At 43.7% G+C, this 15,551-nt stretch overlaps 5 protein-coding genes across 5 annotated transcripts; 3 read left to right on the top strand and 2 right to left on the bottom strand.

Moving 5' to 3' along the window:
- Positions 1-1,975: 1,975 nt before the first annotated feature.
- On the top strand, positions 1,976-3,358 carry BO79DRAFT_245846 (uncharacterized protein; the record flags this gene model as incomplete). The annotated part of the gene is made up of 2 exons (XM_025685503.1): positions 1,976-2,699; positions 2,769-3,358. The coding sequence occupies 2 exons, from the start codon at positions 1,976-1,978 to the stop codon at positions 3,356-3,358; spliced, it is 1,314 nt and encodes a 437-aa protein (XP_025538925.1).
- Positions 3,359-3,735: 377 nt separating this feature from the next.
- BO79DRAFT_229132 (UbiD family decarboxylase) lies at positions 3,736-5,352 on the bottom strand (the record flags this gene model as incomplete). Its single annotated transcript, XM_025684015.1, has 3 exons — positions 3,736-4,275; positions 4,346-4,460; positions 4,526-5,352. The coding sequence occupies 3 exons, from the start codon at positions 5,350-5,352 to the stop codon at positions 3,736-3,738; spliced, it is 1,482 nt and encodes a 493-aa protein (XP_025538924.1).
- Positions 5,353-6,566: 1,214 nt separating this feature from the next.
- BO79DRAFT_107396 (GTP cyclohydrolase II) lies at positions 6,567-7,331 on the bottom strand (the record flags this gene model as incomplete). The annotated part of the gene is made up of 1 exon (XM_025677899.1): positions 6,567-7,331. A coding segment is annotated over one exon (765 nt), but the record flags the coding sequence as incomplete, so codon positions are not given.
- A 608-nt stretch (positions 7,332-7,939) lies between these two features.
- BO79DRAFT_255795 (ankyrin repeat domain-containing protein) lies at positions 7,940-8,368 on the top strand (the record flags this gene model as incomplete). Its single annotated transcript, XM_025686151.1, has 1 exon — positions 7,940-8,368. One exon carries the CDS (start codon positions 7,940-7,942, stop codon positions 8,366-8,368), a length of 429 nt encoding a protein of 142 aa, XP_025538922.1.
- A 3,102-nt stretch (positions 8,369-11,470) lies between these two features.
- On the top strand, positions 11,471-13,259 carry BO79DRAFT_209431 (putative GPI anchored cell wall protein (Dan4)). Its single transcript, XM_025682600.1, has 2 exons — positions 11,471-12,261; positions 12,466-13,259. Exons 1-2 carry the CDS (start codon positions 11,745-11,747, stop codon positions 12,852-12,854), a joined length of 906 nt encoding a protein of 301 aa, XP_025538921.1. The 5' UTR covers positions 11,471-11,744; the 3' UTR covers positions 12,855-13,259.
- The last annotated feature ends 2,292 nt before the right edge of the window (positions 13,260-15,551 follow it).

Below are 15,551 nucleotides of genomic sequence, written 5' to 3'. Positions count from 1 at the left end.
CAAGTCCCAGCCTTCGCAGACATTATGCTCGTCTATGTACTTCCAAGAAGTTTATGAGTTCTCCATGATCAGCGTGATGGACAGCATCACTGATCGCTCTACACAAACTGTGGATGGATTCAAGAACGCGGTGGTCTTGAAAGCAGGAAATGCGGAATTGACAGTCTGAAACTATTTTAACACTCGTGGGTCGGTTGTGAATTTTACTTTCTTTACGGATGGAGCCTAACGGACATTGCCCTCAGCGAGGGAGGGAGAGTCGAAATTGACAATGTTGTAGCCTCCTACACTGATGCTGAAGTCGCGTCAAAACACATCGAACCAAGTTCCACCACGGGCGGCCATTCACGGCATCCAGCACGTCCACACTCCCTGCACGATCACCCTCGAAGACACACCCAACAAGCACATCTCCATGCTATCGTGAAGACTGAGGATATTGGATTTGCTTCAGTGGATTGCCTTCATGCCAACGACGTTTGGAAGCTCGACAACCTACTCAAAGACTGTATCGCCGCTGTTACCTCCTTCGCCCATGAGGTCTCTGATATCATCACCCCATATTACAGGCTGATGCTACCACTTCATCCCCCGAGCCTTGAGAAACTATGGTAATCAACATGATAGTGGGGAGCATGGCATCTTCCACACAATGGAGATCTGGCTGGTGAGGATGAGGAGCGAGGGAGCACGGCCGGGAGCTTGTTCTGATAGCATACCTGGACTGAGGTGATGAACTTCGCGAGCATGTCTGCTCCCGAGTTCCCGAGACTCTAATTCGACGGTCGGAAATACTTTCTGTATACCCACAGCACTCAAAGCTGCTTTTGTGGACATTGAAAACGGCTCGGAGCTAGAACTGGCATCGAGAAACATGAGAAGAGCAAAGTCCAGTACATTCCTATACAAGGTAAAGTCTCGACCAGGTCCTGAGAGCAACTATCCCAACCGCCAATATTGACATTAAGGGGATCATGCCGTTGTCTTTGGATCCCCAGAGGAACGCAGCACGACCGTGATAATCTGAAAATCGTTTTTTTTGGACCTCTATCTTTCTGCTACCGACAGCTTGTGTGTAGCGGTAGTCGATGACGCAGTCCATCACACCTATGGACAGATACCTCGCCGTGCGTTTGATGTTCCCTAATGAGGCAAGTCATCGGTTCTATGAGACCTAGATCCCCGGAGCAGGTTCGACTGATAAAGGCTACCACGAAGGTTCAAGTGTGCAGATGTTGAAAAACGCGATTTTTGTGAGAACATTCCAGCATTAGGGGGGTAGCAGCCTTGTTACCCCGACCAGTTCGGTTCCTTGTCATCCACTTGAGTGCCATATGATTGGAAACCTGTGTTTTGTGCTAATAACTTAGTCCGCATTAGATGGAGTCGGTCCCGATCTAGCGGCTTGGTGGCTTGGGCCGGTTGAAAGGCTTGCATGAGCTGGGATGCCATGTCGGGAGAATCCGTCGCAAAGCAGCGCTTACAGCCTTGAACGAACCATTGAGAGTAACCCACGTCATGTTCCCCTCTTATGTTGGACCAACATCGTATTAAGAGGTCTCCACCAGACCCTACAGAGTCCTTATGACTCGTTCTATCTCCCTACGGGGATATCGTAGCGTTTCGGTAAAGTACCTGGGAGATTTTATGCGCATTAGGACACCGAGAGACAATGCTGATTCACAAACATGCATCTCAGGGTCCAACTATTATATTAATGTTACATCGCTTCAAGGGGTCTCACGCTAAGGGGACCATTCATCCCTACAAGGCCCTACTAGCGTAGTCCGGGGGAGGCTTTTAGAGAGATTATAGGCAAATTAAACCGTTATTAGGTACTTCAAATCATCCAAGCGAGTACATTTGGTCTCCCAAATATCATTACTACTTAACTCAAGCAACCCAATATCTTCCGCAACCTGTCAAATGTTTCCCAACCCACGATACCCACGACAGTATATCCAACAAGCCCCAAATGCTTCTCCCAAGGCGACTCTTACGACCATGTTCCCTCATCTTTCTGAACACACACATATGTCACCTACTACTCATATTTATCTTCCTCTACGGCCTAGCAATCAACCTAGCCCGTCTAACATGCTGGCGTGACCCGACATCCGCCTTCTTCGCCGAAGACCAAGCATACAAGCCGGCCTACTCCACCCTCCGCGCAGAACAAGCCAACGAACTCATCCAACAAGCCAACAGCAACACCCTCCCCCAGCATTTCCAGACCAAAGCATCTGCCCATCCCAATATGTGCGTCGGAATTGCCTCGGTAGCACGAAAGGGTGCACGCTACCTCCAGGGCGCAGTCGGCTCCATCCTGGAGGGCCTTACCGCGACAGAGAGAGAAGACATGTACCTTATCATCTTCATCGCGCATTCTGATCCTGCGGAGCATCCGGGGTATATGGAGCCGTGGCTCCGTGCTCTCGCTGACAAGGTGCTTGTCTATGATCCGGATGTGGTGGATATAGAACGTATTCGCAGTTTGGAGACGCCAGAAGCGAAGAAGTTCGCTCGTGAGAAGGGTCTGTTTGATTATACGTATCTTCTTAAAGAGTGCGGTAAGCAAAATACGTCGTATACAGTCATGCTGGAGGATGATGTCGTTGCTTTGGATGGGTGGTTTCATCGGACCAAGCAGGCTTTGGATGTCGCGGAGCGGAAGGCGGAGGAGGGGGGAGATCAGCAGTGTAAGATATGATTATACCCTTCGGCGGCAGATCATCGTGGGGGATAAGCTAATAGAGATATCGTCACAGGGCTATATCTCCGACTCTTCTACACGGAGATATTCCTCGGATGGAACTCAGAAGAATGGCCCATCTACCTCTTCTTTTCTCTCCTCGCCGTGTCTGTGATCGTGGCCACAACAACAGCAACCCGATACTGTTGCCCTTATACAGCCAGACACCTCTCGAACGAGACCATAACCCTCCTCTCTTTAGTGGTCACCCCCCTCCTAATCACCCTCTTCTTCGCCGCCGGACGGCACACAATGCTCCCAATCCCCGAGGGCGTGCACACGATGCCCAAATTCGGCTGCTGCTCTCAGGGATTCGTCTTTCCACAGGCCCGCATCGGAGACCTGGTATCTTGGTACGAGAGGAATAAAGTCGGGTATGTGGATATGCTCACGGAGAGCTACGCCGACCAGAACGGGGAGGTTCGCTGGGCGTTGACGCCTAGTGTATTGCAGCATGTTGGGAGTAGGAGCTCGAAGACGAATGCACTGGGGAAGCATAGGGAGCGATTGACGATGGCTGAACGGATTTGGAATTTTGGGTTTGAGGAGAATGATCCCGGGGAGTTGAGGTTGGAGCATCGGTTGTGGGATGAGGGTGGGGGGTAGGATTGTAGTTGTGTGGTGCATATGGTTTTATAGCTTTTTGTATTATATAGGTTCTATAGGTGTATAGTTATAATTGAGTGTTATTGATTATGTACATCAGAAGCTGGTAATTTATTATTTTGAAGAACTGGCATATGTGCGTGGGGTCTGTAGTAGATGGTCATAGACTATAATGGTAGTCGAATCAAAACATTCTGAATTAGAAATTGACTATAGAACAACTGCAGACAAGGAAACAATGCATAAGACTTTGAATAGAGTATACAGTGAAGCGATAAGTATAGAGTACAAGAATTGAGATTCCAGACAAAGATGCTTCGACTGGTCTTGGACCTTCCAAACACATGTGCGTCATGCACAAATCCAATGTCATCTTTCTAATGATCAGCCTTGAAGCCCATCGAGGCCCACTCAGCATTGACCTTAGCCTGAAGGTCCTCGGGGTATGAGTTCTTGAAGTCAGCAGCCTGCCAATTAGGTCCAGTTGTGTACTCAGTAGGCATCAAAGCGTCAGAGACAACCTTGCCACCCTGGACAGGAGAACCGTTTCCGTGGCCCATATACGGAATCAGAGGGAATCCGCGGACATCATCGTAGAAGTATTCATCAAGACTGGGCCGGCAACGGGTGCAGAACGCCCAGATCACATCCTTCCAGTTGTACACATCGATGTCCTCACCCACAAGGAGGAGGCGATGGATGGTGTAACCGGCCTTGTGGTTGAAAATCAAGTCACCGAACTTACGACAAAGTTCCTCAGAGGTGGTCTTCATTTGTCGGAGCTTGGCGCCGTCGATTTGAAGAACAACCCACGTCACTTGAGATTCGAAGGGGGACATGGCTTCCTTGACTGGAAGACCGGCATCTTTGCAGAGTTGGTGGATTTCAGCAGCGGCGAGGGGTCCGATCATGGTATGCTATATGGGGAGACAGTCTGAGTTAGTTTATGGAGATATCGAGAGGATTCTTAAGATAAGTTCGACTCACAGTCTCGTCGGTAAGGCGGCCGCAGTTCGAAACGGGGAGAATAGCACCGTTGCGGTAGGTGATCTTGTTCACCTTGTAAAGAGGGCAAGGGTGAGAATCACCGGGGAAGACGTAACTATCAAGGGGCATGCAGAGTTAGTATGATTGAGTGGTGTATATTGGAAGCTGTGTATATCATACCCATGCATCTCGCCAAATGGACCCTCAGGACCAGTCTCCGTAATAGACATAGTGCCCTCAAGAACGATCTCAGCATTAGCTGGAACGTACAGGTCATTCGTCTCACACTTGACCACGTCAATCGCGTGGCCAGTCATAGCGCCAATATACCCAGCCTCAGTACAGCCGTCAGGCAGTGGCATGCTAGAGGCCATGATAGCAGCAGGGGGAACACCGAAGCACAGAGCCCAGGGCACGTCCTTGCCAATAGCCTTCCACTTCTGCTGCATCTGCCAGACATGCTGGGGTGGGATAACCAAACCAGCCAGGTGGTCCTTGTCATAAACCATAGCACGGGCGATTGACCAATTGGTCCAATCCTTCTCTGGAGAGGAGACAACGTGCATACCATAGGTCTGGATGTACTTCCCGCCATCAGCCTGGTGGAGGAGAGGAACCGGGAGCTTCGTGAGATCGAACTCTCCCTCATTCAGCACATTCTCCTTGCACACTCCAGTCTCGACAACGTTGGGGGGAATTGGTGGGGCATTCTTTGCCGAGAGCATCTTATCCAAGATCTCTTTCATGCCGGAAGATGGGGGGAGGGCCAGATGACGAGCAAGTCGGCCGTACTTGTCTTTGCCCGACCGAAGAGAGTTGGGGGCACCGAGAATACGCCAGAGGCCATTGTGAGCTCCCTTGAGGTTATTGAAGAGGGGAGCCTTGTCATCAGTTTCGCAGACCTTGCGGATGATGGCACCGCATTCGAGGTCCGGATCGATCTCCCGGTCAATTTCCACGAGGTCGTTGTCTTGCTTGAGGGCTTCAACGTACGAACGGAAGTTCATATGAGGTAGCTCCTGGATAGGAGTCTCGTGGACGTGGTGAATACCGTGGTGAACTCTGTGTTGGGAAACCATCTTGAGAATATGGTAGGAGTAATCTGGAGTAAGAGAGTATGGAGAACTTGAGATATGAGATTGTCAGTGGAATGAAGCTTGATAGAAATAGAATCCAGAAGCACCCTAGGAAGGGACAAGAGCGGTTGTTTTATATACACATTCTGGGGACATTGAGATGTCCATCGTGATGCGATGAAGTCACTGTCTAGACTCAGTTCGGTGACAATCGGGCTGAGCTTCTTGCTCGTTGCTTCGCCCGGAATCTCGGGAGCTCGGAGGCTCGGGCCGCATCATTTGCCATCGATGTTCCTGTTAACTATCGTATTTTATATGCTTTCACTAGCAGTACTATGTTCCCTCAGTGGAGTTCTCGAGAAGGAATTAGTCTCTATTGAGTGGGATCATCGGAGGACGCACTGGAACGGTTTCTATGGTCACGAGGTCATCTTGAATCTCGACCCAAATCGCCTCTCGATGCTTCCTTACCTCTGCTTCCTGTCCACAAAATGCCGCAAGCATATTGATCGTGACTGTCGAACACGGAAATGATAGTCGTCGATAGTAGAGTGGATACTTTGCAGACTGCTCGATAAACGAAGGAAGGTTTATAGCTTTTGGAAATCCATATCGGAAATCGAACGTTCAAAAGATCATTTGTTCTGGATGGATGTTTGATATGCACAGTAGGAATGTCAATGGGCTTAAAGTAATTGATTATTACTTTCCATTTTTGTGTTCACCATGCGCTATCCGTAAGCCATAGACTTATCATTGTTCCACAGAATGTTAGATCTCTGATATCTGAACAGAGATGGTGAAATAATAGTTCTCTCCTTATGGTTAGTGTGTTTTCTATATAGCAGAACACACAAATAAATCACCGGTGAAAGCAAGCCGTATCCTTACAAAGCATCTGAGCTTTTAGCAAGTGTTCAAGTTAGTTGCTGTGTGTAATTCTTATGATCTATTAAGTATTGTTACATAGAATCTAGTCTAGTCCTAAAGACATCATCCGGTTCCCTTTCCAATATAACTATTCGACACGAGAACTCTTCAGGTTCATTGTTCAGACGCTTCTTATCTCTTCACAGGAGATGCCCCATCCTGTCTGCCTAATCATTATCAGTAAGAAATTCAGACTTGCGAATCAAATCAGGTAGTACCTTGGTTTGTAAATAGTTATGAAGCTCAATGCTGTTGGACTCCCAGCCTCTCGATGAATCTGCCGGCAATGGAATTATCGGTACCCTCTCTTTCACTGTGAGCTCCCCATGAGGACCTTCAATTTCCCCGAGCTTATCCGGATTATTCGTCAACAAGCGGATGCCAGAACTGCCTGAATCATTCCCCAGACCAAGATCCATCAGAATGGCGGTCGCTATCCCATACGACCGAGCATCTGCTGGACGCCCAAGGGCAAGATTTGCGTCGACCGTATCAAGGCCCATATCCTGAAGATTGTATGCCCTGAGCTTATCTGCGAGCCCAATGTTACGACCCTCCTGCCGGAGATACACAATCACCCCACTCTTTGATGTGGCCATCATACGTGCTGCTGCCTCTAGTTGATTTCCACAGTCACATCTGGCCGACCAGGTAGTCTCGCCGGTATAGCATTCCGAATGAACGCGAACTAATGTTGGATTCATCTTCGAAGAAGGTGTGTCTTCATGGCTCAACCGCGAATCACCTGTGGTGGTCTGCCCGGGCCATAATCGTCCTTTATATGCTCCTCGAATCATTCGGTCCAGTTGTGTCTCGTCTTTGTTCGCTCGATTCAAGCTTCGGCTCTGAATGTGGTCTCCGAATACATATGCCAGGTGTGACTTGTCGTCAACATTATTCTTGTAAACGTGCAGCCGCAGCTCTGCGCCAAAACTGGTTGGTATGCGTGCTTGCACGATACAATTGACTTTTGGAAGAGAGGTGGAGTTCGTGGTACACTGGCGTTTCGTTGCATATGGTTCCTCTTTGGGATATTCGAAGGGTGATCGACGGTTCGGATTTGGTGTAATTATACTGAAGGTTAGATGATGAGAGGCAACCTCATCCTGAAATAGATCGGTGGTGCACTTTGTAGTCGTGGACATGGTGCTTTCTGGGAGATATCTTCTTTGAAGTATGAGCAGGAAAGATGCGATGAAGGAAGGTGTGACATTGTGAGAACGTGTAAATACCTTTTTATCTAACCTTTTGCCTCCAGAAGAAATTTTAAGTCACTTTTTCATACATTACACCGTTCATAAATCAATCCCCGTTTGTCCTTTTCCATCCACTTTTATTCAATGCTCCCGGAACTTTTGCCGCCCGAGGGTCTCCGAGTCCCGAGTGTTCACCTCCGAGCCCGGCAAAGCGGCATGTAGCAAAATAAGGAAATAAACTTTATTACACCTGGTTTGGAAATGTTCACGGATGGTTCGGGGCCTCGGGGTATACATGCTTGCATATCGTGTAAACGTCAATGGAATAAGTCAATTCCAGGAAGACGATCACGCGCAGCCACCCAGGCCCTTCTACGTTACGGTTGCCATATATGGGGAGTGAACTGTTGATCATTGTTACTCGAGCTGCTCAAAAGGGATTCCGTTGTGATTCAGAAGCAAAGGTTCAATTTCTCCGTGAACAAAAGATTCCCTTCGATGTCCAAGATGAACACGGTCGAATCTCTCTCTTTGATGCCGTGCAGATGGGTCATTACGAAGTCGCCAAGCTCCTACTTGAAGCAGGTGCCAATCCTAACACCACCGAGCGTGGAGCTCTAGCGCCAATACCTTATGATGCAAAGGGGCCCCTCAGATTTCGAAATCAGCCAGATAAGGTTGCTACCCATACACCGCTGTTCTTTGCAGCAGGAACTGGAGACGACCGCATGGTTGAGCTTCTGCTATCTCACAGTGCAGAGCCTGACCATGAAAATAAATACGGCGAGACCGATAATGTGGGCTGCTGGGAGAGGATTTGAGCCCATCGTGAAGATGCTTCTCGCCAAAGGCGCAAGTATAGAATGTCTTGACCAGTCCGGTGAATCTCCACTTCTTTGGGCGCTGAGAGCTTGCACCACGAGGCTCCAGGAAAGAGTAACACGAAGCTATGGCGCAGTGATTACGAACGGGACTGGAGATACAAACGCCGTGGTAAAGCTATTACTGCGGTATGCTTTTACCCCAAACATCAGGAGTCATCATGGCCGAGTGCCGTTGTTTTAGGCTACAAACCGTGGCTCAGCAGCATCGGTAGAGGCTCTCTTGAAAGCAGGCTGCGATCCAAACGCATGAGACAGGTGTGGACGCACGCCTTTAATGAGCGCGACGGTAAGTGGAGAGGTCTGGATGATAGCAGCGTTACTCGAATCGCTGAGGATAGATCAAGATGCACTGGATGACTATGGAAGAAACGCGGTCATGGAAGGTCGGAGGGCGAAGAATTTCCATGACATTTTGGTCATATTGTCAGATTGGTCCGACAAGAACGCTACTCTTCCCGAATCTATCCTCCGCTTGGATGGCAATCAAGGGGAAATGGCATGCGACGTGTGTCAAATCTATATAGACGGTAATGGGGTATATTATCGTCGTTCGAGATGCAATGGCTATCATTTTGCGATTGGCGATGACTGCAAGGCGAGAGGAATCGCTTGTCTGAACGGTCGCATGGAATGCGTCAATGGGAACAGAAGCTACTTATGTTTGAGGACAGGCATTGTCCTTGCCGTGGATTTTAAGGCATCAGTGAGATATATTCATGTTCGGGCTGTATGTTAGTAGGATAATACTGATAGAATAGGCTGGAATAGGAACAGGAGACTCGGCTTGGTAGCGTCTGGACAGTGGATATGCAATTGCGATGCACCCGTACGATAACGGACTTGTCAGAAAAAAGAACTAAGTGGAGTCCACATCAAGCCTTGGGGCGATTCTGAAACGCCCATGGCCGCTGTCATTGTCTGATGCGGTGTGTGAGTGGATTCATGCGGGGAGATGGTACCCCCGGATACATTTCTGGTTTGCACTGGGGGAATAAGCTTTTCGTATTGCAGGGTAGTTTAACGTAGTAGACGCTGAGGTATAGAAGATGTAGAAAGTACAAGATAATATGTCCCGTCAATATTGGAATATACTAGGTGGTGCAGTAAGAGCGGCGACATACTATCCATCCAGCAAATCTAGACTAGACTATCACATGTGACACGGTTCATGTAGAGTACGATTTGCTAATCCAGCTGTAAAAGTGAGACAGTCTAACCCGACGGGAAGGTATATTTGGCTGTCCGCTGTGCTGCTGCTGCTTCTGCTGCCGGCTGCAAGGCGTGGATAAATATAGTAGCCAATAGATACCAGCTAACGTAAATGTAATTAACACAGTGCTGATGCCACGTCGTATAGATACGGGATTGTTATAAGCCATGGCTGACTGCGTTGGAGCGACTCCCACTCGTATTCACTATCAGGGCTTTTCATCCATCCTCAATATAAGATTTGTATTAGGCCACCCATGGAACAACGAGGCAAAGCCACCTACCCATTCATCTACCTAAACGCTGCCTGAAGGAAAGAAGCAAGATGAGCTACCAGGATCAAGAGCACTAATCCAGGGACAGACTAGTGCAAGCCTCATTCCCAAGCTGTGAGCCAATAAAATGTCGTGATAGTGGCACCACTTCAGCTACGGAGCCAAGAATAGCCTAGCAGATCCCCGATCCGGTGGACACTAGGCTCTGTGTGGTTTAGCGTGGGACCTAATCGGAGCTAAGCCCCCCTCGCCGATACTTGACCGGATGCGGAGAGGTTTCTTGCTAGTTTTTTTGCTCGGGAGTCCGGAACGATGGTTTTGACAGGGTAGACGGGAGGGGATTTACATACCGATGGTGGAAGTGTCTGCGATCGGTAATTGGGATAGACTGAGTATGTATCATGATTCTGGCTGTTGAAGAAGGGGGGAATTATTTTTTTTTCTTATTGTTTCGTGAGAAGTAGGGGATCCAGGAACCGTAGAATTGAATTATCTTCCCCTGACGAAAGGGAGAGTCCACTCAAACAATGGTTGCCAATAGTCACAGTGACGGAGGGAAGAACAGACCATGTCGTACTGGGTAACTACTAATTAAGTAAATACATAGTAATCAACTCTGATCAAGCTATAGATAGATCGTCGGTAAGTTCCATGTGCTCCCGTTATAAACTCACAGTAGTTGCGCCTATCACAATTTCTTCTCACCAGAAAAGAGTAAAGTAGGAAGTAAAAGAAGAAAGTCACTGATTTCATGGTGTCGTCATTGATTCAGATTGCCTTCCTTATTCGGGGGTTTTCAGTCGGGACGTTCCCGCCGTTTTTCCTTTTTACTTTATAGAATTTTCTTGGGGTGTAAAAAAAATGTGAAACATTTCAGACAGGTTGACCGGCGGATTGACATTTCCGGTCGCGGGTAGGGAAGATACCCCTCACTCCCTTCACTTTTTAATAATACTCAGTTATCTATCTATTTATTATCTATCAAGTATGTGTCGACTGCAGACCCTAAAAGCCTAGACAATTGGGGTACCGCATTCATCCAGTGCTATTCTAGAAGGGAATTGGCGCAATGGCTGGACTCTGATGCTGACGTTGACAATACCTTAGTTGGGACCTCCGTCGCTTGCTGCCCTCCCCATCTGGGATGAGCCAAAGAAGTGGTCCCCAAGGTTCAGGGCCATCCATCCAAGACAATCCAAACTCCGGTTATCCGTACCTGCAAATAGTGAGTATCCTAGTATAGTGGAAAGTAGTCGAGTCGTACTAGTACCGAGTGGTGGTAGGATGGGCAGTGCAGTGCCACAATGTGTGCTAGGAATACTCCGTACTTGAGAAAGACTAAACTAGTAGCATCGTTAACTAACGTGTCTCCGATACTATTCCTGTCCATTTCGACCGACTGGATTTTCTCGAAGCTCCACTTCGGACCTGCCAAGCCGAACCAGGCCTGCCTTGTTTTTTCTGCCCAGTCATTTGTCCCCGTTGACTAGTATTTATCAGTCCATCCACTGCCAGGCAACCAATTCTTGTCTTCTTACTCCCTCATCCTTCCGGTGTGGCTTGTCTTCAACCCAATTCACTGTGTCATCTGAAGACTCTGGGTGAGACACCTCACAGCCTTCCTCTCGCTAGCGCCCAGCTTTATTATCTGCCAACCCGCCATCGCTCATCTTCCTATTCCTCTTTCGCTGCCATCATCTCGACTCAGTCTTCCGTTACCCAATTCGGCGTCGGATCGAACTATAGTCAACTCCGTTTTATCCATCGTCGGATTACCCTCTTCTTCCCCTGAATCTTAACGTCCAACTCAATCACATCGATCAAGCGCCATGGCGTTCCTCACTCGCTTGCTTCATTTTCTGTTGCTGTCGTTGATCGCCTGTGCTGCTATCGCGGCCCCGACTGCCGATCAGTCTGATGCCGCCAACTCGGTGGTCGACTCGACTTCCCACGGCTATCTCAGTAGCTTCGAGGACAAGGCCCTGCATCTGTATGAAAAGTTCCGTCACGGAGTTTTTCATTCCGCAGATGACAACGCCCAGACTGTGGAGGAGGATGCTGCACTGTCCAGCCGGGCCAACCTCGCCAAGCGACAGGGTGTGAGCAATTCGACGAGTGCTGCAGAAACCAGCCAGGCGACGGAACCTGCCACGACTTCGGCGACTGCTGCGGCCACCACTCAAGCGGAGACCTCTGCCAGCAGCGCTGACTCGACTTCGGCCGAACCCACCTCCGCTGCCACCACCGCCGCCGCCACCACCGCGCATACAACCGCCGTGCAGACTACATCTAGCTCTAGCAGCAGTGAATCCAGCTCTAGCAGCAGTGAGTCGAGCTCTAGTAGCAGTGAGTCTAGCTCCTCGTCCACGTCTCCTGTCACCACCTCCTCTTCTTCTTCTTCGTCGTCGACGTCGACCTCTTCGACCTCATCGACTTCGTCTACTGCGTCCTCTTCTTCTTCTTCTTCTTCATCCACCTCCTCTTCTACTACCTCTGCCTCTACCTCTTCATCCACATCTTCTTCTTCGTCCTCCTCTCACACTCGGACAGCATCTTCTACCACCAGCGTGCCTGCCACCACCACCTCGTCGACCTCGTCCACTTCCACTTCCAGCTCGACCTCATCCACCGCAAGGTCGACCACCATGCACACCACGAGCTCCACATCGCAGGATACGACTAGCACGACCAGCACGACCAGCCAGCCCACCACCCCGTACACCTCCACCTACAAGATCACCACCACTCTGCCCGACGGTCAGCAGAGCACCGTGACAGCCGTGACAGTCGTGCACCCCACGGAGACCGCCCGCGAGGTGGCCACCGGCACCAATGCGTCCCCGGGACTGCAAACCGACTCTGCTGCCTCTGCCAATGGATTCGCGCGGGAGTTCGCTCTCATGATGGGAGGAGCTGCCGTGGTGGCCATGGCATTGTAGCCTCTCTCAGCCTGTGACAACAATACTCTACCATTCAAGTGCATATTCGGCGTTAAATTTTATTCTCACATTTCGAAAATGTTTTATGATACCTCACGATCCTTGAGCAAGCAAACAAGCTAGCATGTGCATATTTCTCCGGCGTCCAAATACCAGTCTCTCCTTGAAAGCGCTGCATAAATGATTGCAACTTATTCACAAATGGTGTTGAAAAGGAATTTGTTTCTCATGATGACATGTCTCTCTTTATGACCCTGTCCCAATTTGCAACTACATACATACATACTACTATAGTAGGCCGCTGGCGTAAGTTGCCGGGGGTTGTGGCCAGTTGCACAACTGTTACTAACAATTATTAACTAAAGTATATAGTAAACATTCTATTATGTTATACATAATAGTTATACTAGTATTTATACTATATATATAAATTATATCTAAATACATAACTATTTAAAGCTCATTTCATAGCTATTTACTACTGTAGAAAGCTGATTAATTTTCTTTCTAAATTTATCTGATAAGAGTTACTTTACTTATTATTTATTATATTAAATATATTTTCTATAGTTTATTTACTGTTATTTTACTTTTTCTTTATTAGAGATCTTATATTTTTTTCTTTTTTTATAATTCTCTTTTCTATAATTTTCTTTTTTATAACTTTTTTTTTATATTTTCTTCTATTTACAACTTCTCTCTTTTAAATATTATTTTTATTTTTATAATTTTTATATAAAGTCCTAGATATTTCTGCAGAAGGCTAATTTAGTATAATAAAAAATAAATTTAAAAATATTATTAATTAAAATATAGATAAGCTGAAAGACTTTTATAAATAATATAAAAATAAAATATTAATCTAAAAGAAATAAACACAGGTATAAAATAAAAATTAAAAATATTTTTAATAAAAGAAAATTTAGTTTAAAAAATTACTAAAAAAAATAAAAAAGATTTAATTAAATTTTTTAAACTTAATAATAAAAAGAAATAAAGAGAATAGCTATAATTTAATTTTATTAAATTATATTAATTAAAGCTGTAAAAATATTTTAACTAAATTAATAATAATATATAAAAATATAAAACTAGCTTAGCCTGTGTATAGAAATTTATAATTTAAAATAAAATATAAAAATTAATTAAATATAGCTAAAAATATATTAATAAAATTATATAAAATATAAATAACTATATTATATATTTTATATATTCTGTGAGATCTGAGAATTTAAGTTATAAAAATAATATTTTTTATTAGAAAAATCTATATATTAGTAAGATAGATGCAGCAGTATAAATATTAAAAAATATATTTATATAAATATATAGTTTTTTCTAGATATATAAATTAAATAGAAAAAATATATTATTTAAAATATACTTACCAGGTAAGTATTCTAGGAATAATTTATAAAAATCTTTTATAATTAACTAAAAAGATCTAAAATATTATAAAATAAGAATTTATTAAGATTTACTAGATAAAATTTATAAAGACTATTATTACTGCAGAAATTACTAGTAATATTATAATTAAGATTATTACTATTATAAGTACTACTAAAATAAAGTTAAAATCTAAATTAAAATTAGATAATTTTAGTTTATCCAGCCTGTCCACTGATTAATAGAATAAGAAAAAAAAAATAATTTAAAAATATAAATTACTAATAAATAGAAAAAAATTTATTCTAAAATAATAATCATATATTTTTAATCTTAAAAATCTATTTTAAATATATATAAAAATAAAGATTATATTCTAGCTGTTAAAATTATATATACTAAAAAAAATAAAATATCTAGTTAATATAATTAATAATATTAATATTAATCAGATATTAGATATAGAGATATAATCTAATAATATTTTAAAATAAAAGAGAATAAAGAAAATCATTAATATATTAAAAATATTATAAAATAATATTTTTAAATCTATTATTTACTAAATAGTAAAGAATCTTTAATAGTTTTTTAATATTAATACAGATATTAATAATCTTCTGATATAATTTATATTCAAGAATTATAAGAGAATTATAGTATATAAGAAATAGTTAGATATAGAGAAATATTAATTTAATAATAAAAATAATAATTATTAATATTATTAAAATAGAAAAGATCTAGAAGGCTGTTAGTTTTCTCTTATATATAAATATTATATTAAAATATTATAAAAGATTTTTACAGCTGATAAAATATAGATTTTTAATTAATAGAAATATAAATATAATAAAGCTATCAGAAATAAGATAAAATCTTTAAAAAATTATTTAATCCTGATTATAGTTCTACTCTATTTAATTAATTAATAAGTAAATAAGATTATATTAATAACTAATTTATTTATTATTATATTATATTATAGTAATAGCTGCTGCCAAGAAAAAGACTTTATTAAAAATAAATTAATATAAAAATATTCTATATTTAAAAACAGTATTAATAATATTAAAATAATTATAATTATATTTTATTAGATACTGGAGGCCTGACATGGCCTATAAATAATTAAAATATAATATATAATAAAGAAATAGAAATATAATATAATTAATCTAAGAATACTAGCTAGCTTTTCCAGAAACTTATATAGTTTTTTTAAAATTATAATATTTAATAAAGCACATATATTACAGAATCTATTATTAAAATTATTTTTTATTTATATATAATTATATATAA

Source organism: Aspergillus costaricaensis, assembly GCF_003184835.1.
Source record: "Aspergillus costaricaensis CBS 115574 unplaced genomic scaffold BO79scaffold_18, whole genome shotgun sequence".
Lineage (NCBI taxonomy): Eukaryota > Fungi > Ascomycota > Eurotiomycetes > Eurotiales > Aspergillaceae > Aspergillus > Aspergillus costaricensis.
This window is presented reverse-complemented; position numbering and strand designations above follow the sequence as displayed.